Source organism: Cydia fagiglandana, chromosome 9 (assembly GCF_963556715.1).
Source record: "Cydia fagiglandana chromosome 9, ilCydFagi1.1, whole genome shotgun sequence".
Taxonomy (NCBI): domain Eukaryota; kingdom Metazoa; phylum Arthropoda; class Insecta; order Lepidoptera; family Tortricidae; genus Cydia; species Cydia fagiglandana.
In genome coordinates, this window is record NC_085940.1 from 863,877 (window position 1) to 887,153 (window position 23,277).

A 23,277-nucleotide genomic window follows, 5' to 3' on the forward strand; every position below is an offset into this window, starting at 1 on the left:
TTTATGCCTTTCCGAGCTGGTGTGGTGAAAACCATATTAAGCACTTTAACGTAAACGGGGAAACTTGTACATATACCCTAGCAACACCTATTTTTCTTTTTTTTTTCACGAACCAAACTGTTGATGTTGTTGTTTTTCTTCTCTCTCGTTTGTTTGCATAGGTGCCGGTCGTGTATTATGGGTTTTCTCAAGTTTTTCCATTTAATTGAATGAATATTAATTACTGTACTTAAGGATAAAATCTCATATTTACCAAGACGATTGCGCGGCCATCGCGATGTAATTATTTCATCCTCATACTACAACATAAAGGGTAGTTAAAAAACTTAGTTTTATCACGTGTGAAAAATGTTAACGAATAATTTCAGGAGTTTTGTGGATTTGGCGACTCTGACGCTTCACCGCCGTCATGAGATGGAAGGCAGGATCAGCGTCTTGGCTGGAAAATGCGACCAAGCCATCAATAACATAAGAAAGTTAAAGGCGCAGGTAGGTAACTTCGTACTATAATAAGTTTTATTGTATGACTACCTTGGTAGCCATGTGCTTTCTAGATAAATATACCTTGGGCTACTTTCTCATGCAAATAGGAAAGCATTCATATGAAGAGAAATTCCAAATGGTATACTTGTGGTTTCTAAAGATTTTAAGCCAGGTAAAGTACCTACACGTAGAATATGGAGTAGAATACTACAACCAACAATTTTTGGCTTGTAAATAATTTGTTATGATGCTAATCAGTAGTTTTTTGTAAGGACCTGTTCAATATGCATCCGCTATGTGACCAATTGTCTAAGTTATTCAACATTAAAACTAAGAGATGCTTGTAGGACCAATGCTTTGCAAAACTGAGTGAATAAAGACCATTTATTTTGCTAAGCGTAGGACGTCCACCCACAAGATGGACAGACGACCTTGATAAGGTCGCCGGAAGACACTGGATGCGGGTCGCTTCCAACCGGCACACATATTTATTTAAAATAATAATATTTATTATTATATGAAGATCCAAGGGGGAGGCCTATGTTCAGCAGTGGACGTCTTATGGCTGAGATGATGATGATTTCGTTAAGATAGATCACTATATTGGCAAAGCCTACACGTGAATAAATATTGTGATAGTTATCATGATATTTATTATGTATCTTAGGCCGGATCACAGCACACCCTACACCATCAATACGGATCGAGTCAGTATGAAGTGTTCTTTGTACAAGGCAGACGTGATGGACTCTAGACTGAGAAAATTACTGATGCGATAAATATCAAATGCGACACTACACGCATATCACAATCTTTATCATATCACAATCCAGGATCTAGGATCAGATCACAAGCATTTCCAGAAATCCAGCGAAATATTGTGATCCGTCAATACACTACCCTAAACGTCAATAAATATCTATATATACAATATGGATCTTGCGTGTAGGGTTCGCCTACTACATTTTATACATTATACATATGTATATGTCGGCGCAAGGAACCTGTAAGCTTATAGTGGCTGGGGCGCCCGAAGGTGGCCCACATTCCTGGTCAAATGATTACATTAACAGCATTAGTCAAAGTCAAATATGCTTTATTCATATAGGCCTAGCAACTTATGAACAGTGTGATTGTCACAGAGTGTGTATGTTCCATAAAGTGGGGCATTTATTGTAAACACTGCTGAATGTAGTGGTGCGTCTGGTATTTGAATGAAATTTGATATTAGCTCTTTGTTCTGACCTTAGCTTTGAATGCTGAGCCAGCATTAAGATTTGGGTCATGGTTGAATAGGTATGCATTCATGATTTAGTGACATTCGGACACATGTGCTTGCGTACCTGACATATCCAGACTGGTTTTGCTGAAGTACCCTCATATTTAATACACTACAGTACCCATATGTAGTTAATAGTGTCAGTGTCATTGCAATAACATTGTATTGGACTTGTGTGCGTGATATGGACCATGGAGCCGATGCCTGGTCCCATGATGCCTTCGTAGAGCTACCAGTTCTGTCATATATATGAACACAAAAACTTATGATGAAACATGACAAAAGATTTCCTATAATAATTATGTGTATCATATATTTCGCAGAGTCGCACATTTGTGAACCAGCTCAACTGCGAGCCATCGGAGCTGAAGGAACGGTTCCTGTCATGCATGAACAAGTTGGACGAGTACATCTATCTCATCACCGAGTTCAACCTGTCCATTGATAACATTGGTAAGTCCATAGACATTGATGACCGTCTGTCTAGCTTAGTAGGTAGTGTAATGACCCCTGACTGCGAAGCCGATGGTCTTGGGTTCGAATCCCAGTAAGGGCATTTATACTATAGCATTTTTGATAACAGTCTGTTTTCCCACACCATGATAATTTAACAAACTAAACTTTAATTTCCAGAAAAACATGAGAGCATTGAGATAGCGCCAGTGCACGACAACTCTTACAAGAACTACCCAGTGATGACTCCAACCAATCTCATGGATGTGCTGAGCGAAGCTGCTCCCACCACGTCCACCGCCTGCGCTAACTTGTGTCCGGCTGAAAAAGGTAAAGATCATACTTTTGATTATGTATACCATCCTGGTAGCAAATCATCATACCATCATTGAAAAGCTGACAATTCTTGAACTTCATTGAAAATACATAAGTCTGCTAATGGTCAGTTAACGAGTGGCTGCTAATGCTCCCACCAGCCGGGTTAGCACAAGATTGGCGTGACAGAATCTCGCGGCGAGATAGATAACTCGTCCCTCTTTCATTAACATAGTTAGAAAAAGACGAGATACTGTCGCACCAATTATGTGCTAGGCCACCATTCATAATCATAATAGCCTTTATTGCCGAAACTAAAACAGTATTCATAATCATAATCATAATAGCCTTTATTGCCAAAAGTAAAACAGTATTACATTACATTTATAAACAAATTTACTTAAAACCTAACACATCGTATTGTCCGGATTAGTGTTCAGCGTGTCTTCTGACACAGGCCTCTGCCCAGTTGTTTCTATTCCTTTCTATTAATGGCTTTCCTGGTCCAGGTGGCGCCCCCTATCAAAGGCCTTTCAGTCTTTTGCAGACTATACAAACAGTGTCAGGCAGGGCGACAACGTTTTTCATGGCTGTATAGGCCAATACGGGAGCGGCAACCACGACCGCAAAACTGGCAGGTGTAGTGTGCCCGTGGCGAACAGATGTCGGGCATATGACGCTTGGCTCGCCTATTGGCGAGAGTCTTAAACCAAGCGTCATCGTGGATTTTACGAACGTCGAACACCAGTTTGCGCCACTTATCTCTGTCCTCGGCAAGCTCCTCCCATTTATGAACTGGGATGTTGAAGGAGTGCATGTCTCGCTTGGCGCAATCCCTATGCCGTTTCCCTAATTGTTTACCATGGACCTATGGATACTTGCATGGCTAGGATCATCACATGCGCGTTGACGACCCTTCAATAGAAAACGTGTACACTCTAATTAAACCAGACTGTAATCTTTAGGATTAGACTTTACGGAAAAATCATTTAAATGTATCAAAGTCTAGATCCCATTTGCCACTTACCATAAAGACGAGATTTGCTCGTATCTTAATACGAATAACCTGTCAAAGCGTCCTTATGACAAACGACGAAGTGGGACTTTTTGCTTGAAAACGAGTCAAATTATGCCTCAAGAACTTGGTGATTTAATGTTAAAAAGACCAAAGGACTATGCGTCAAAATTGCCCCAAAACCAACAGAGTTGAGAGTTAGGTCATTAGGTAGGTATTTTTCTGTACTTCATTTCGTTCTATGGGCACCAAGCGGAATTCCATCGCAGAACTGAGTTACTGGTATTTTAGTCAAAATGTCGTCACCCTTATTACCTAGGCAATAGAGTTCACCGCCGAGCGAGCGCGGCAAATCATTCAGTGTGCTCGTCCGGCGGTGCGCGAATATCTACCCTGCAGCAATTAATTTACTTGGACCCTATTGGAAATGAAGTACAGAGAAATACCTATCTAATGACCTAACCCTCAACTCTGTTGGTTTTGGGGCAAGGCTCCATACAAAGTTGCCCATGGTCCTTTAGAAAAATATTTTTATATATACTTTTTAAGAAAAGTTTATTTTACAGAAAAGCTGCCAATGCGCCGGCGACCGCGGCGAGAGCAGCTGCTCATAGCGTTCTCCAGCACCTCGTGCTCCAACGAGAGTGTGGGCAACAACACGGTCGAGAAAGAGGTGCAGTGTGTCGCCGCCGACATTCAGGATCTAAACATCGCAGGTAGGAGTAACTACTAGGATTCTTTAAAAAAACCGGGCAAGTGCGAGTCGGACTCGCACACGAAGGGTTCCGTACATACCATAATGCAAAAAAAGGCAAAAAGAAAAACCGGGCAAGTGCGAGTCGGACTCGCGCACGAAGGGTTCCGTACCATAATGCAAAAAAAAAAGCAAAAAAAGAAACGGTCACCCATCCAAGTACTGACACCGCCCGACGTTGCTTAACTTCAGTCAAAAATCACGTTTGTTGTATGGGAGCCCCACGTAAATCTTTATTTTATTCTGTTTTTAGTATTTGTTCTTATAGCGGCAACAGAAATACATCATCTGTGAAAATTTCAACTGTCTAGCTATCACGGTTCGTGAGATACAGCTTGGTGACAGACGGACGGACGGACAGCAGGGTCCCGTTTTACCCTTTGGGTACGGAACCCTAAAAATTAACATGTGTTAGTCGGTACAGATGTATTGCATAATTGTTTTCCATCGTATTCTCTCGTAAACGTCCGTATTTGTCATGCTACTTCAGTCAACGTCAGTAATTTTTGTATTAGCAAAACACGTTCGTACGTTTCTGTAAAAATCTAGACACGCGGCAGCGTGTCAAGCCAAGTTCAAGCAAAGGAACTGGCTAGCCAGCGCCGAGTGTAATATTACACGAACCACTTGGTGCCACTTTTGACCCTTCTATAACTCAAAACATCTTTGACGTAAACACATAAAACTACGTGTGTTTAATTATATCCATAAGGATATCTAGAAGCCCAAATTTCATGAAGCTAGCTCAAACGGTTATAAAGGTATGAAGGTCAAAAAGTCGTAAATTTTAAGACTGACTTATGACTTATAGTACCTAAACCTAACCTACTTCCAGATGACCTAGAAGGATGAAATTTGGAATCCAGCTTGGTTATTGTGTGTAACCGTAGGAAAAAATCTAAAAATAAAATAAAGTTAAAAAATAGGGGGGGTCCCCATACAAAAAAACCACTTTTTATTGGGACTGACATATAAGTACCTAAACCTAACCTACTTCCAGATGACCTAGAAGGATGAAATTTGGAATCCAGCTCGGTTATTGTGTGTAACCGTAGGAAAAAATCTAAAAATAAAATAAAGTTTAAAAATAGGGGGGGTCCCCATACAAAATAAACATTTTTTATTGGGACTGATATAAGTACCTAAACCTAACCTACTTCCAGGTGACCTAGAAGGATGAAATTTGGAATCCAACTCAGTTATTGTGTGTAAGCGTAGGAAAAAATCTAAAAATAAAAAAAAGTTAAAAAATAGGGGGGGTTACCCCCATACAAAAAAATATTTTTTTATTGTAGCGTTGGAACCGTTACAAGCAGATATTTGAAACTAACCCAATATATGTATTATTATAATTGCTATATTAAAATAAAGTTTAGTCAAAAAATAAGTGGTGTCCCCATACAAAAAACTTTTAATACGCTCTAAACAACCGGCCAACGGTGTGTCGTCGGCGGCACGCGGTACCACATAATTATACAAAGAACAGAAGTAAAAACCATACAGCGGAAACACAAGAAAAAACATTAAATCTCAATACCTGCCTAGTTTTCTTTACAAAAAGTATTGATATCCCACCAAAAACATAAATGTAAAAAAGGAGAGCCAAGTTCAATACAAAAATTATGCTTGGCTGTGGGGCTCGCCGCAAAAAGAATGGAGATCTAAATGAGTGCCACTGCCAAGTTCTATGCAAAATCCAAATATGTATTTATAGGAACAAAATAACATTATAAACAAGTATTAAACTCTATTTCTTTGCTTTATTGGATACCTATAACAATTGCTGTTATTTAAAAAAATGTGAGATCTTAAAGTAGGTTAGATTTGGCTTGGCCAGGTTTTATCAGAATTACAATATATATAAAATGATTGATATAATGAAAACTGGCCAAGTCAAATCTAACCTACTTTAAGATCTCACATTTTTTTAAATCACAGCAATTGTTATAGGTATCCAATAAAGCAAAGAAATAGAGTTTAATACTTGTTTATAATGTTATTTTGTTCCTATAAATACATATTTGGATTTTGCATAGAACTTGGCAGTGGCACTCATTTAGATCTCCATTCTTTTTGCGGCGAGCCCCACAGCCAAGCATAATTTTTGTATTGAACTTGGCTCTCCTTTTTTACATTTATGTTTTTGGTGGGATAAGATATACGAAAATAATTATGCAATACATCTGTATTGACTTGTGTATCATGGATTCCCATTGAATAGTTGATGAAAGTCCATAGAGTTCATATTTTCGCCATGTTGAGCGCTATCACAGCTTTTAGTTAACCAAGAGTGTTAAAAGTTAAAACAACCTTAAAAAAGCCTGCTTAATCTATTTTTGAATATAGTGAATTGTGTATCTACTTCGACAGACATTAAAGTTTAAAGGTAAATGGGGTCCCAGCGCGCATAAGTTGTTCGCAGAAATCGCGAAGCGTCTGATTGACGTAACTGGTGACCGAAGAGCTGGCGGCTACCTCGCACAACGTATCAGCATTGGGATACAGCGAGGAAATTCCTGGCAGCATCCTTGGTACAATGCCTCGGGGGCCTATTTTAGATTTAAGCTAGTTATTGAACTAACTAACTGAATAAAACTAACTGAATTAAAATTATGTAACTACATACATTAATACAGAGCGGGTTCTCCTGATACAGGTATACATATACTTACAAGGAGGACTCAAAACTAATTGTATTCAAATTGTACTGTTTAACACAATAAACATTTTTTCATTTTTTTTTTTAATTTTCATTTAAATTAATTTCTTTTAGTAATACCACTTTATATATCTTGTTTGTAAATAAATCATAGACTGTTAAAAGTAAATTTATTTCAAAAATGAATTTAGCAGGTTTACACTCTTAAACAACGAAATGTTATTGTCTATAAGTAGGCGAAACCTAAAATAAATAATAATATATGTTAGTATTGTTTTCAGATCCTAAAGCCGTGGTGAACCTGCCGCAGCAGACAATTCTCGACACGGACACGGTGTATGAAGCGTCCATATTATCCGTCGACGGTTCCACTTTCTGGATAGTTGTGGAGCAGGCTGGTGCCTATAAGTAAGCCGTTTTACAGTATTTTTTAAATCACACCTCGTTGGCAAACTAGCATGTAACCTGACTGCAGTTGCTCTTATAACTCCAGGGGCCCATTTCTTGAACAATATTCGAACCCAGCACTATACCTTTGGCCTATGGTCGAGATGGCGACTATTTTTGATATTTAACAAATTTAACACATATCAGTGCAAGAATAAGGATCAAAGTCAAATGGCGTTCTAAAAGTTTTAATCCTGTGTCGAAAGAAGGCAGTAAATTTATTGTGACTACAAAATCTACTTTGATAATACGCCTCTATACTAAATTTTCTTTGGTATTAGCCTTGGAGGATATAACATATAACCAACGGAAACGCTATGTCTATAATTTTCGGTACAAAATAGTCTGCCGTTTTTTTGCGGGAGAGGGGCACATCAAATGTAATACGTAAACATAGCCATGTCAGATAAACGTCAATCCATACATGTGGTTGACCATTGGCCGCCTATTTTCGACATATTATTCTCTAAAGGCATTAATAAATACATAATTTTCCAGTCTACTCGAAGAGATGACAGCATACTACTCCCAGGAGAAGAACCGGGTACCTGTGAACCTGGATGACCTGCCCAACTTCACCTGCTGCGTGTACCACGACGCGGACGATACCCAGGGGTACTTCCGGGCCATGTTCATCAGGGTCGAGGTAAGAACCTGGTACCTGTGAACCTGGACGACCTGCCCAACTTCACCTGCTGCGTGTACCACGACGCGGACGATACCCAGGGGTACTTCCGGGCCATGTTCATCAGGGTCGAGGTAAGAACCTGGTACCTGTGAACCTGGACGACCTGCCCACTTCACCTGCTGCGTGTACCACGACGCGGAGGATACCCATGGGTACTTCCGCGCCATGTTCATCAGGGTCGAGGTAAGAACCTGGTACCTGTGAGCCTGGACGACCTGCCCACTTCACCTGCTGCGTGTACCACGACGCGGGGGACACCCAGGGGTACTTCCGGTCCATGTTCATTAGAGTTGAGGTAACGCCATTACAAGATATTACAAAAATGTATCGGCAAAAATAACCATACAATTATCGAATCTGCTCACGAAATTTCACGAAAATCGGTTAAGGAATCCGACCTGTAGAGCTTAGATTAACTAATGGTGTGACTCTACACGTCGGATTTTTTTTTTAATCATAGTCAATGGGACTATGATTAAAAAAAATCAAAACACCTTGCGTGCATTTGGTCTCACGGTAAAAAAAAACGTGAGTGCCATGTTGTGTATGAAAACATTTTTTTTATTTAAATACAGGGTACAAACAAGGAGGAAGTGTTCCTAGTGGACACAGGTGAACAGCGGCCAGTAACATCGAGCTGCATACAACCGTTGGCGCCTGAGTTTTGTGTATCGCCGCCGTACGCACACTGCTGCCATCTAGCGGACGTGAGTCTCTATAACATTTACTTAAATTTTATTCATTTTAATTTGTCTAATTAGCCTATATACCTCCCACTGCTGGGCACAGGCCCCCTCTCAAGCAGTAGATGATTTAGGCTATAGTCCCCACGCTATCCCAAAGCGAGTTGGGGACTTTACATACAAAAATAAAATATCAAAAAGTGTCGCCATCTACACTAGGTCAAAGGTATGGGGAGCGATCACTCGAAAAGATGCCGCTATACCTTTGGCCTATACTCCTGTAGATGGCGACACCACCAGTTATTTTTTAACCGGATTCGTGCCTTTGTTACGCGCAAGAACGCAACGCAACTCGTGCTGGCAAGTCTGGGCTATAACCGCGAAAATCGAAGTTCGCAGGGCATCTTTCTCTGTCACTCAAATTACGCCTTCATTGGAGTAAAAGTGAAAGATCCCCGCAATTTGCAACTTCCCCTGACGTTATACCGTTTTGGCAGGTGGAATTCGTGAGCACCAAGACAGACGAGATAGAGGTATTCCTGAAACAGTACTTGGGCAAGCCTTTCACAATGAAAATAGACGATAAGTAAGTATAATCAAAGTATGTCTAAGAGATGCATAATATTATTTTCACCACACCAACTGGTAAAGGCTCTCTTGATTGTTCAAAAACTGATAGCAAAGTTGCATTTTTTTCACATGTGAGGCAAAGTAATCAAATGCAAATTTTGAGTTGTTTTCTTGTGTTTGCTGGTAGAATTTACTTTTGAATGATAAATATTTAATAACATTTATTTGGATTTGATTTGGTTTGATATCTTACAGTTAATATTTTCTTCAGGTTGGTATAGTGAAAAATTTTGTGTTTCACTCGAGGAAAATTTTTGTTTAACCCACGTGCTTTGAAGCCCTCGCTACGCTCAAGATTCCATATTTTGAACCACGAGCGTAGCGAGTCAATCAATCAATTATGGAAGCACGAGCGGGTAAACAACAACTTTGCCCACTTGTAAAACAAATAACTATTGTTGATTCCTGTCGCGAAGTCATTAGGTGGAACCCGAAACCTTATACTTAAGTTGTTGTCTATATAAGAGGTAATACAGGGCCTTGTAGCCTTAATAAAATAATACATAAATGATCAAATGTCTGTCTTATTTCAGTTCGTCGGAATCCCTGGGTGTGTACCTGTTTCTAGACGATGAGAACACCCTCAACGATTCGCTGCTTCAAGAGGGGCTAGCTACAGCCCGTGAGTACCTTTTTTTTAGGATTTTTTACACAAATTGACTAAGCCCCACGGTAAGCTCAAGAAGGCTTGTGTTGTGGGTACTCAGACAATGATATATATAATATATAAATACTTAAATACATAGAAAACAACCATGACTCAGGAACAAATATCTGTGTCATCACACAAACAAATGCCCTTACCGGGATTCAAACCCGGGACCATCGGCTTCATAGGCAAGGTCACTACCCACTAGGCCAGACCGGTCGTCTACCTTGCTCAGATTATTTGTAATAATAATAATTCAGCCTATATACGTCCCACTGCTGGGCACAGGCGTCCTCTCATGCGCGAGAAGGCTTGGGCTATAGTCCCCACGTTAGCACAATGCGGATTGGGGACTTTACATACACCTTTCAATTTCTTCGCAGATGTATGCAGGTTTCCTCACGATGTTTTCATTCACCGAAAAGCTAGTGGTAAATATCAAATGATATTTCGTACATAAGTTCCGAAAAACTCATTGGTACGAGCCAGGATTTGAACCCGCGACCTCCGGATTGAAAGTCGGACGTCATATCCACTCGGCCACCACCGCTTTTTAACATAGAGAAATATAGAAAGAATAGAGTGCTCACTCCATACATCAGTTTTGGGACCAAAACAACTATTTTATTTTCGCAGTCGACATGTAGCATCGAGTAGCGGAATACTAGATAATAGATAGATGATAGAATACCCGATACTAGATGTCTCTCGAGTGGCGATTCACGAAAATTGTATTGAACAACAATTTACAACTAATATTAAAAGCAAGAGTTGAAAATAGAGATCCGGTTAATCCGGTTATAATATTAGCTGAAAATTGTTGAGCATTAGACTTTTCGGTCGTTCAACATCAATTGTCAAGTAGCAGTACTGATAATTCCGCTATTCCATGCTAGATGTCGACTATGAAAATAATAGCCATTTTGGTATTAAAACTGATATATGGTGTGAGTACTGTATGTATTTTTTTTTCCTATGGCAGTGGACAAGCCGACTCGCACAGAGCAGCAGGCTCGAGCACCAGCCCGCGGGCCGCCGGAGCTGCGCGCCTCCAGCGAGCACTACTACAGCGGGCCCGAGCATGAGAACCCCGTGGAGGCCGTCACAGTGAGTCGATGGCTGTCCTAACATGTTTGTATGGCAGCGGACAAGCCGGCTCGTACAGAGCAGGAGGCTCGAGCACCAGCCCGCGGGCCGCCGGAGCTGCGCGCCTCCAGCGAGCACTACTACAGCGGGCCCGAGCATGAGAACCCCGTGGAGGCCGTCACAGTGAGTCGATGGCTGTCCTAACATGTTTGTATGGCAGCGGACAAGCCGGCTCGCACAGAGCTGCAGACTCGAGCACTAGCCCGCGGGCCGCCGGAGCTGCGCGCCTCCAGCGAGCACTACTACAGCGGGCCCGAGCATGAGAACCCCGTGGAGGCCGTCACAGTGAGTCGATGGCTGTCCTAATAGGCTAGAAAGACACGTCAAGATCGCTCACCTTCTTTCTAATGCTAAAAAAAACGAACTATAGCACGTTATCTTTTCGCGTATTAGCAAAGTAATATTTTGGTTTTAATTCACAAAAAACCTTTAACCGATTTATACCAATTTGTTAATAATCTCCGTGTTTTTGTACAGAGCACTAAAACCGTCGAAATTGTGTGGAAATAAAGAAAAAACTAGAATATTACCCGACAACCATATCATATACTTAGTAACAGGGACCGTTACCGGTATTCTGACTACAGGTTATTATTGAGGTATAACCGGTGTAATTTGAATTTGGGTATTTATATCACTTAAGCTCCGAATAGAGGTATTCGAATACCGGTATTCAATAGTGTTATCGGTTTAGCCAATTGACAACAAATACCACTATTTGATAGTTTACTCCTAAAGCTATTACCGGTAATAAGTAAGTGCCAATACCGGTTGTAGTAGTACCACGATTCGTTCCTTCGCTACTCGTCAAGGACGTTGGCCGGCCCGCTTGTAAAGTTGTAAATACTTAAGATTCGGATCTTAGAATGCCCGTTATCATGTTCCTGGTGAAATTAGCTGTTAGGTGATGATTTTGACGAATACATTTTTAATAGCGTTCATTTGATTCTTTTAATTGTTTTTTAATTGTTGATTTAATTGTATTTTATTATGTATGTAGTTTATAATCTCAAAGATATGAGCGCTGATTAGACGTGCGCGCCGCCGCCATAAGGAGTACGCGCGCCGCCGCCGCCGCCGGTAGTTTAAAATTCGCGCCGAATATTTTTTTATAAGACAGTATTATGCAGCGTTAAAATATGTAATAGGTTATAGTCCGATAAAAAATAGTTGAAAATTATTGCGGGCGCCACTTCCTACGTAACTCTCACATTTTTGACGTAAAATACTTACTTAAAAATGGCAATAATTACGTACTTACGGAATTTTTCTGGTTATATAATTGAATTTCTACTATTTTATGTCGCACCAACACCATACTAAGTCATTATTTGTCTTATTACAACGTAATGAACCAAATAGATAAAAAAATATTATTACGGATTTTTTTTCCTGTGCGTTCATCAAGACATCAAGAGACAGACCCGATTTCATTTAAGAAAGTTCTTACGAAAATATTGATAAAATTACATGCATTATTGTATACCATTGTTCAGATATTGCTGCATCCTACGATACCCCGCTAAGTTTGATTTAATGTCAATAAAATGACGCCAATGACTGGTAAAATTTTACCACCTACGAGCTATAAACTTTTTGGAAAAATATAAAAATAGTAGGTTTTACTTTAGTTCATAACATAAGTTGACATTATCAGTTAGTGTATTTGTAATTAAAAGCAATTATTCTATAATAATTTAAAAAAAAACATGATATTGACAAAAAAAAAACCTTATGCATATAAAGTACTGTATATTCGGCAACGTCCAAAATACTAGACGTCTTTTCATTATGCAGCGTATCTTTTTATTTAGACCGAACCTGGCAACATCCAACATATTTGTCATACCTATGTTTTTTTCGAAACTATTATAAATAGATTTTTTTCATGATTTTTCTACAATAAACAACCACATACCTAATAAGATAATAACACCGAAAAAATGATACTAACACAGTTTTTTAAGATTTTTTTCCCTTGTCGATTTAAGGGTTAAGCATGACTTTTCATTATACGTCTTAATATTGAAAAGTTGAAAAATTCCACGCCGCCGCCGTGGATTTTTTGGTGGCGCGCCGTTGCCCAATTATTTTCGACCGGCGCGCACGACTAGCGCCGCCCGATAGGCATTTAGCCGGCGACGGTTTGCCGGTCAAAATTGGTTGGCGGTGGCGGCGAATCGGCGGCGTAGCCTTGAAAACTTGGTTTATGCGAAGAGAATTCAAACCTTTTAATTTCAAGGATTATTTATTGAATTATGGTAGGAAAAAAGTTTTTCATGCCATGAACTGTAGATAAGCAGCACAATGAACATCTTTATATTGTGAGGTTACTGTTAATTGAATTTATCACTAATTCACTACACCTTATAAAACAAAGTCTCCCGCCGCGTCTGTCTGTAACTATATGAATGTATGTTCACGATGAACTCAAAACCTACTCAACAGATTTTCATGCGGATTTCAGCTATCAATAGAAAGATTTTTGAGGAAGATTTAGTTTTGTCATCTTGTCAGTTAAATCATAGACAAATATAGTAAGCATAGAGTGCTCACTCCATACATCAGTTTTGGTACCAAAAAGACTATTATTTTCGTAATTGACATTTAGCATCGAGTAGCGGAATTATCAGTACCGCTACTTGATACTAGATGTCTCAAATGTCGCGACTCACGAAAATTGTATTGAACAACTATTTACAACTAATATTAAAGCAGAAGGAGTTGAAAATAAGTTCCAGTTAATCCTTGTTTAATATTAGCTGAAAGTTGTTGAGCATTAGACTTTTCGGTCGGTGCAACATCTATTGTCAAGTAGCAGTACTGATAATTCCGTTACTCGATACTAATGTTGACTACGAAAAGAATAGTATTTTTAGCACTCTATGTATTTTTTCTTTATGTGGTTAAATGCACGTAATGATTATTTTTAATTAATTTTATTAATATAATTTTAATTTATTTTTTTGTTCGGTAAATAAAACAAAAATATGATATGAAAAGTTTTCTTGATTTCTATTTAAAGTTAACTGTTTTTATATAAAGTACCATCTCTTAAAATATCGATACCTACAGCTTGGCAAAAAAGAGTAGAAATTAAAAAGTGGCAACATTGTAGTGTCGTCCCTTTCAAACCAATTTATATAAGAAAACGGGACGACACTACAGTGTTGCCACTTTTTAATTTCTACTCTTTTTTGCCAAGCTGTAATTTATTAGCACCTTATATAAAAGCAATAAATTCCCGATCAAACTAATCTGCATAGCATTTGCAACGACAACGTATGTAAATATCATCGTTAATGTCAAATTTCTATGAAAATATGACGTTTATATTATAATAACACTCCCTCACTTTGTTCTGTTCAAATCGGTGCAAAGTTAGCTTAGACAGACTCTAGTATCTAACAAGGTCACGCCGATGCCACGGCGATAGCGCAGTGTCGGCAGCGGCGACGCGAAAATTTTGGCGGCGGCGGCGGCGCGAAAATTTTGATGGCGGCGGCGGCGCGCCGGCGCGGCGCTCATATTTCATATGGAAATGTTTTCTGGGGTTAATTCTTTTCATTAATTCATTCACTAACCTCGTGCTTTGAAACGGTCGCAATTTCGAACCACTTGCTACGCTCGTGGTTAAATTATGAAATATTTCGCTTGTACTGCGATCAATATTAGCATGAGGACTTAACAACAACTTTAACCTCTTGTCGCAAAGTTTTTGGTTACTCTTTGATCAAGTGCAATAATGAATACCGGTATTAAATACGATAACCATTACCGGTATACTGAATACCTGTTATTATTGAGGTATTAATGAATACCGGTATTTCATTATGTCAATTAGTGTAGTTTAGCGATAAAGACAAAAACGGAATGACAGCAATACCTCTAATTCGAATATAGGTATAACATTTTAACCGGTATTCGTTTGACAGTTTATATACAGGTATTTAATAAAACCGGTTATACGGTCCCTGCTTAGTAATACTTAATCGCATTTAGGTGAAAGGAGTAGTATAAATAAATAATAAATAAATAAATATTATAGGACATTCTTAAACAGATTGACTAAGTCCCACAGTAAGCTCAAGAAGGCTTGTGTTGTGGGTACTCAGACAACGATATATATAATACACAAATACTTAAATACATAGAAAACACCCATGACTCAGGAACAAATATCTGTATCATCATACAAATAAATGCCCTTACTGGGATTCGAACCCAGGACCATCGGCTTCGCAGGCAGGGTCACTACCCACTAGGCCAGACCGGTCGTCGAGTATTTATTATATTAGTCGCATAAGCACAGAATAACTAATAGTACTACCGTAAAATCATAAGTGCCTAGGTAAAAAACACAGGTGCTTCTGTTTTCAGGGCTACAACAATCGCGACGAAATGGACATCTGCAAGCACTATACAGGGGGGTCGGAGAAGACGTGCTTCAAGGGCAGCCGCTGCAAGAAGCGACATGTTATGAAACACCCTGGTAGGTCATGAATGTTCTGTTTAAAATATTTTATGTCTATAAATGTATTTTTTTTTTTTTTTTTATTCATTATTTTAGGAGCTTAGTCGCTGAGCGATTATGGCGCTCCATACGTTCGCGAAAATACAGTAGCATTAGGTATAAGATAATTATTATTATACTTAGTTAATACACAATTTATAAGTCTTATACAGTAATTTTGCTTGCTCTGACTCAGGATTAGCCAGCACGACATTGCATAATCCAGTGTTAAAAGTTGCACGAAGAGGCTCCCCTCGTACACATTCCATCAAAATGTGATAAACGTCCTCTACGACTCCACAATCAGTACAATTAGGGTTATCAGTTTTCCCCATCAAGAACTTAAATTTATTAGAAGGAACGTGTCCAGAGCGGAGCCTCATCGCTATCACAAGGTGTTGTCGTGTAAGCGAGCACTGCGTTATCCACGGAGACTGTAACGGTTCAGGCTGTATAGTTCGGTACCATATACCCTTCTCTTGAGATCTTTTATCGAAAAACTCCTTCCAAAGGTTGGCACAGTGCTTTCTGACTTGACCTAGTGCTTCGGTATAAAAAGGCACCGCATTAATGACTACGCCTTCCGAGGATGCTTCTCTAGCCAGTTTGTCTGCAGCTTCGTTACCGTCGATGCCTATGTGCGATGGAATCCATTGAAGCATAACATTTTTATTTTTGGACTTATGCTTTCGCATGAGGTCTAAAATTAAATAAGCTGTCGGTGTTCCTCGACATGTCGAGGTACATCGAGCTATATGTTGTAAGGCACTTTTTGAATCAGTAAATATTACTATATTTCCTGCCTCAATCGATTCCAAATAGGCCAAGGCCTCCACAATAGCCTGCAACTCAACTGACATGATAGATACTTCTCCCTCAATTTTGAAACACATTCCTCTATTTAACTGTCTATCAAAAACAGCTGCCCCTGATCCCCTCTCATCTTTGGATCCATCAGTGTATATTTCGTAAAACCCAGAATATTTGTTATTGAGAAACTCGTGACACAAATTCCTTAGACTAAGAACTCTGTATTGTTTTTTCGGCCTGGATGCTATATCAATATTAGAGCAAATTTTGTTTGCAACGTTCACGTAATTTACCCACCAATCAAATGAAAACATCTCTAATTTTTCACTACAATGCACCGGGGTGTTTTCAAATGTTCTATGCACTATCCACAATAGCGGTTCTTTTTTTCTCTTCCAGCAAGAAGTTTTTTCACGTAAGTCATCCAACAAAGATATCATAGTACTGTTAAATTTAAGCGATTTACTTTTGAACCAAAATTTTCCACCTAAATATTGCCTTCTTACTTTTAGCGGCTGCAAGGTCAGCTCACTTTGCATGACATGTATAGGCGTTGTTTTAATGAATCCACCGATAACCCTCATAGCTTGATTTTGAATTCTATCTAATTTATCAGTATGGCAGTTTGCACCATCGTCAAATAAAAAACTACCATAATCTAATCGGCTCCTAACCACTGCCATATAAATACGTCTTAGATGTTTTGGATGAACTCCCCACCCAGATCCAGCCAAAACTTTCAAAACGTTTAAAAACTTTGATGTTTTATCGGTGATTTCATTAATGTGTTTTGCCCATCTTAGTGACCTATCCAACCAAAGACCTAAGTATTTCACGTTGTCAGCTGTTTGTAACCTGTTATTATTCACCGTAAGTTTGACCTTTAACCTTTTGTATCCCTTTTGGAAAATACAGACTTTACTTTTCTCTGACGAAATCTCCAAGCCCTTATCACCGACTAACCGTTCAACCGTGTTTAAAGATACCTGTAATCTTGCCGCCGCAGTATGAATATTCTTATGGGTACAATATAGGACAAAATCGTCGGCATACTGGGAAATGTTGGCTTCACTAACACGATTACACACATCCATCGTCGCGACGTTAAATAATAACGGAGATAAAGGATCACCCTGGGCAAGTCCACGGCCTGTATGACGACAAATTTTGGTGTCATCAGTCTTAATTTGAAGGTTTCGCTCGCTAAGGTACTCCCACAAATAAATACATATCTTCTTGCCTACTCCTGCTCGGTCCAAAATATCCATAAGCCTAGCAATGTCTACATTGTTGTAAGCGTTGTTAATATCAATAAAGCACCCTATGGTGGGTTCATTATTTAGGAAGCCCTTGTGTATTTTAGAGATAAGCTGACTTAAATTATCTAGGCATGATCGACATCGTCTAAAGCCAACTGTATTATCCGAGAAAAACCCATGCGTTTCAAAAAACCATTCTAACCGCCTTTGTAATATGGAATGAAATATTTTAGCAATACACGACATCATAGCTATTGGACGATAGGAAGATATTGACTGCGGATCCCTTCCTGGTTTTGGGATAGCAACTATGTTAATTTCGCGCCACTGACTAGGGACATAACCAGTATTTAACAATATATTATAAAGCTTTGCTAAAAAGGTTTTACCGCTACTTGGTAGGTTCCTTATCATAGAATAGGAAACCTCATCGCATCCAGGGGCCGTATCTTTGGATTTTATACACTTTTCCATTTCTGAAACCATGATATTTACTTCTAGCTTATCGTTTTGAGACTCAAAAGTTGGTTTAGGCGGAGAGACGTGGTCAGGTGCCAGACTCTGTAGGAGATTGTACGCCATATTAGCGTCTATATTGTGCCTCGGCGACCGATATCCTTTAAGCCACCTCATTTGCCGCCATACCGCACCAGCTGATGTAGTTTCATTTAAATTGTTACAAAAGTTACGCCATGAATCATGTTGCGCTTTACGGATTAACTTTTGAGACTCACTAATCTTTTCTTGTAATGAGGAAAGGTTATCAGGGGTGGGATTTCGTCTAAACTTAGCTAAGGCTAGCCTACGTTCTGCAACCGCTTTGGATAGTTCGGGGCTCCAGTAAGGTTTAGGTGAAAATTTGTTTTCAGGATTGTGGCATATTTTAATAACCGGGATATGTTTTTCAGCAGCCTCGTACAAACATCCTATAAAACAGTCGTATGCATTTTGTGGGTCATTAGGGATTACTATGTTTGACAATATTTTGTCCACCTCCGCTGCGTAAGATACCCAGTCTGCTTTTTTAAAGTTTCTTTTTTTTGATAAATCTAATGTCGTAGTAAAAGACGTATGTATCTTAATTAGCTGATGGTCACTGCCTAAGGATTCTTTCATTACAGACCAAAAGAATTTTGCAGCTATGTCTATTGAAGCAAGAGATAAGTCGGGAGATGAGAGCCTCATGTCACCATCGACTAACTGAAACCGTGTAAATTCGCCTGTGTTTAAAAATGCAAAATCATTTTCTAGCAACGATTTATGTATCTGTGAACCCCTACTATCTGTCTTATAGGACCAACTGGAGTGATGACCGTTAAAGTCTCCGAGGATAACGGTTTTCCTGTTAAAACATGTAAACAAGTACTCCCAATCATTTTGTGTGGTATTCACATCGGACGGACAGTAAACAGAGATTACATTTTCTAAATAGCCACAATTTGATAATCTAACACAGACACACTCGATACCGGGATTTGTGCATAAAGGTAGGACATGTGTTTGCGCCCGAAGCGACTTATGAGTCAGAATCGCAACACCGCCGTATGCGGAATCTCGGTCTTTACGAAACACATTATAATTTTTGACCCTAAAATCGCTATCGGGCTCCAACCACGTCTCGCTTATTGCCACAATATGAACTTTCTCCTGTAACAATAAATTCTCAAATTCTCTAAGTTTAGGCTTAATGCTACGTGCATTCCACTGACAAATATTTAAATTAACACATACTTTTTTCGGACCTTTACCCATTGCCTGACCCGAAAACATTTTTCAGCAAAGGTAATTCAGACAATACTTTAACTATACACGATAATAACCAACTTTTTATCATTTTGTAACCAGTGTATATCTTCTCCTGCAAGCTAAGACTTCTGACAAATAAAAGGTCTTTTAAACGCTCGAGCAATTCTGACAGGCACTGAATTTCTTCCTCGCTTCGTTCACTTACATTCTCTCGACGTTCCTGTGACATATCTGCTTCTACGTCATCGGAGGCTGTTTGCTTACGCGTGGCGCTTGTACTTGATTCCGGGCGCGCGCTCGTTTGTGGTCGATTAACATTCATTTTCGATTGTCTCTGTGTCCCAGAAGGTACCTTGTTTTGTTTTTTCTTTTCCGGAACTTTACGAGCAATATCCCTGTATGTTGGCTGGGATTCCGTGACGTCATCCGGAGTGTCCTGAACCTTCACTGTCTGTTGAATTGTCGCAACGTTCGTCTCCGATACTGTTGGAGACGGTGGTACAAATATATCAAGCGCTTTTTGGTATGTACAGTTGAATTCTCTCATAAGTTCTCTGATTCTTTTCTCTTTGAGGTATGTAGGACATTTCTTGGACATTGCTAAGTGCTCACCTCTACAGTTGGCACACGTGAACTGTTGTGTCTCACAATTCGCATGTCTCTCACCACATTTTGGACAAATTGGTTTGTTGGCGGGGCACATTTTTGCTGTATGTCCGAATCTCCAGCAGCGCGAGCATTGTGTGACCGGAAAAATGTATGGTCTCACTTTAATTCTTAAACCGCACAGAAACACGTGAGGCGGGAGCCTCGACCCCTTGAACCCAATCCTGACGCTCTCGCTCGCTGTCCAACCATCAGGGCTTAGTCGGTTAAGACGCTTGATAGAGGCTATGTCTTCTTCGCTCTCAATATCCTTTAGTAGATCTTCTTCAGAAAGGTCTGTCTCGATGTCACTTATAATACCAAACGATAATCCAACTTCTGCTGTATTTTGTCTTTTCCATTCCAATTTTGTCAATTCCGTGTTATTGATGAAATTCATGGCGCTTTCATCATTCTCAAAATTTATCAAAAGTTTGTATGGATTGACATATTTGACTTTTAATATACCCGAGATTCCGTGTTGCTTCAATAACTTGGCCAAAGCAAACTGTTTCGGGAATGCATTTTTGCATGAAGTTGCCACTTGGTTAGGTGTAGCTGCGCGTTGCGACGGAGGGTCTAAGTTCAAGGTTCTCGTATTTAATTTTTTGCGTCTCCTTTCCACCTCATGCCATTGTTCATTCTCGTCATCATCATCACGAATTCTCTTGGGTAATCTTGATTGTTCATCGCGCTGCATATTGTTACTATTTGTGTTAATGTTATTATTATCACTGGCTAAGTTCATATTATTCTCACCTGCTACGCTCAAAAATTGTGTGTGGTCAACGTTTAACTCGTATTGCATATTTACATCACTGCCCTCCCCGTCACCATCAAAATTAGACGTTTCACTCATTATCCACAAGGTTCATTTTAGCCCGATGTGCCGGCTAATTCACTAATGAGCTAACCGCGTTATCTATTTCTCACGATTTGCGTAAGCAACCCGAGCTCGGCTACCTGCGCTCAATGTTATCGCTAAGTACACGTCTAAATCGCACGAATACCGAATAGACACTGATAAATGTATTTGTAACTATCTGATATTCTAGAGTATTCGGAGTATCTCGGAGCAGGGGGTATGACTGCAATGTTGTGCCGCCAGAGTGCAGCACTAGCACCTATCGTAACCCATAGAGTAACTTATACATACTGTGCTGTAAACTGTTTTTTGACAAGTTTTCACAGATATCACAGATCAAAATGATATGCAGACTTCCAGTAATCCGGCTCTCTTGTAGACTCTCTGACATAGACTAGAAATCGTCTAGACCGAGTTTAGAACAATTATTTCATGAAAGCGATGATGCCAAAAATACGGGGGTGCGCGGGACGAGGTGAGCGAAGTCCCGTGCCGTGATTGGTCCGTTCAAAGACACGGACGTCACACAAACACACTTTCGACTCTAACATGGAGTAAATTTACCGTATGCGTGCCAGAGGGGGTAGCGCGACTTAGTGAGATTTTTGACCGTACGGACTATCAGTGTGAAATGTTAATGTGTATGATTGTCACAGATGGCTGGACACTAGATCGTGTGCCGACCCCAAAATGCCGTCCTCCCGTGCTGCCCGCGCCGGGCACGTGGCACAAAGTGGTCGTCACGTACGTCTGCCACTTCGACCGGCTCTACGTCATGTTCCAGCAAGAACCGCCTAAAGGTCAGTTGTTATCATTTATATTTAACCCACAAACAAAAAAAAAACAAAAAAGAACTGGATAAGTGCGAGTTGGACTCGCCGAGGGTTCCGGACTTTTTAGTAGAGATGCCACGAATATTCGGCAACTATTCGGTATTCGGCCTATTCGGCCACTTTGCCGAATATTCGGTATTCGGCCGAATGTTGTCTACTATTCGGCCGAATACCGAATATCTGTTGCACCTACATAAAACGAAAAATTACCCAAAAAAAATATAACCAAAAACTAGGTATATTTAATATATAAAATGTGTTCTTGGAAAGTAGCTAAATACGGAAACACGTTTTTGAGCATTTGTTGATTACAAAATATTTTATTTTCATCATGTTCTTTTTTTAATTTCATTAATTCATTTATTCTTTTCCCGCCCATCCCCTCCATTTTTGCTATTTCTTGAATTAAAAAGATTGGTTAAATTTTCAATTTTATTTCAAAGTAAGTGCTTGGTCGTAGAAAAAGTATTGTATGCAACGTTGCTTAACTGAGTCAAAAAATACTCGTGGCGTTCGTGGCTTCGCCTCAAATTGTTACTCACGCCTCGCCTTTTTTGACCTCTCTTAAACAACGGTTGCATAAAATACTAATACTTTTGAAACATCGGGATGTGTTTTAAATTCACTAAACGCGATGTAATCTGATTACATATAATAGTTTTGCTGAATGTTTATGTGTTTTCAGAGGAGCTGCATACTTTCGGTCTGGTGCTGCCGCCCGTGACCCTGGCGGCGCTCGTCCGGGACATGAACAGCCCCGCCACCTGCGCCGCTCACAGACCGCTGCAGGTATACTCTGTCGATGTAGCTGACCCCCAACTGCTAATCCTTTGGGGCTATTCATAAATTACGTCATTTCAAATTAGGGGGGGGGGGGGGGGGTCTGGACATCGGATGATGGTAGCATGACGTAGGAGGAAATGGGGTCATTTGAAGCCATAGACTAGGAATCCTCTAGACGGAGTTTAGAGCAATTATTTCATGCAACCGATGCTGCCAAAAATGCGGGGGTGCGCCGGACGAGGTGAGCGAAGTCCCATGCCGTGATTGGTCCGTTCAAACGACGAACGAGTTCACGAACGTCACACAAACACACTTTCGACTCGAACATGGAGTAAAATTACCGTATGCGTGGCAGCGGGGGTAGCGCGACTATACTCAGTCTGGAGGATGTTTTGTCTGTGTTTGAAGCATGATTTTTTTGGATGATATTGGGGGGAGGGGGGGGTCAAAAATCGATGACGTAATTTATGGACAGCCCCTTTGTCTATTGTTAAATAAAACCGCACGTTGCAAAAAAGGGTCTTAATTATTCTAATTGTCACCTGAGCGCGGGCTACCAAAAAAACCAGTGTAGGTGCGCTCTCCGATAACGCGCCTTTGTTATGTATCTGGGTGACATTTT

At 39.9% G+C, this 23,277-nt stretch overlaps 1 protein-coding gene across 1 annotated transcript in view; it reads left to right on the forward strand.

Moving 5' to 3' along the window:
• Positions 1-326: 326 nt before the first annotated feature.
• LOC134667707 (tudor domain-containing protein 6-like) overlaps positions 327-23,277 on the forward strand; it is a 29,242-nt gene continuing 6,291 nt past the window's right edge. Inside the window, exons 1-15 of the mRNA XM_063525130.1 lie at positions 327-489; positions 2,086-2,215; positions 2,396-2,545; positions 4,112-4,261; positions 7,240-7,366; positions 7,904-8,051; positions 8,669-8,800; positions 9,274-9,362; positions 9,940-10,028; positions 11,038-11,162; positions 11,226-11,324; positions 11,370-11,486; positions 15,582-15,693; positions 21,696-21,839; positions 22,558-22,661. Coding sequence (XP_063381200.1) covers positions 349-489; positions 2,086-2,215; positions 2,396-2,545; positions 4,112-4,261; positions 7,240-7,366; positions 7,904-8,051; positions 8,669-8,800; positions 9,274-9,362; positions 9,940-10,028; positions 11,038-11,162; positions 11,226-11,324; positions 11,370-11,486; positions 15,582-15,693; positions 21,696-21,839; positions 22,558-22,661 — 1,857 coding nt within the window. The 5' untranslated portion in view covers positions 327-348. The remainder of the gene's footprint in view (positions 490-2,085; positions 2,216-2,395; positions 2,546-4,111; positions 4,262-7,239; positions 7,367-7,903; positions 8,052-8,668; positions 8,801-9,273; positions 9,363-9,939; positions 10,029-11,037; positions 11,163-11,225; positions 11,325-11,369; positions 11,487-15,581; positions 15,694-21,695; positions 21,840-22,557; positions 22,662-23,277) is intronic.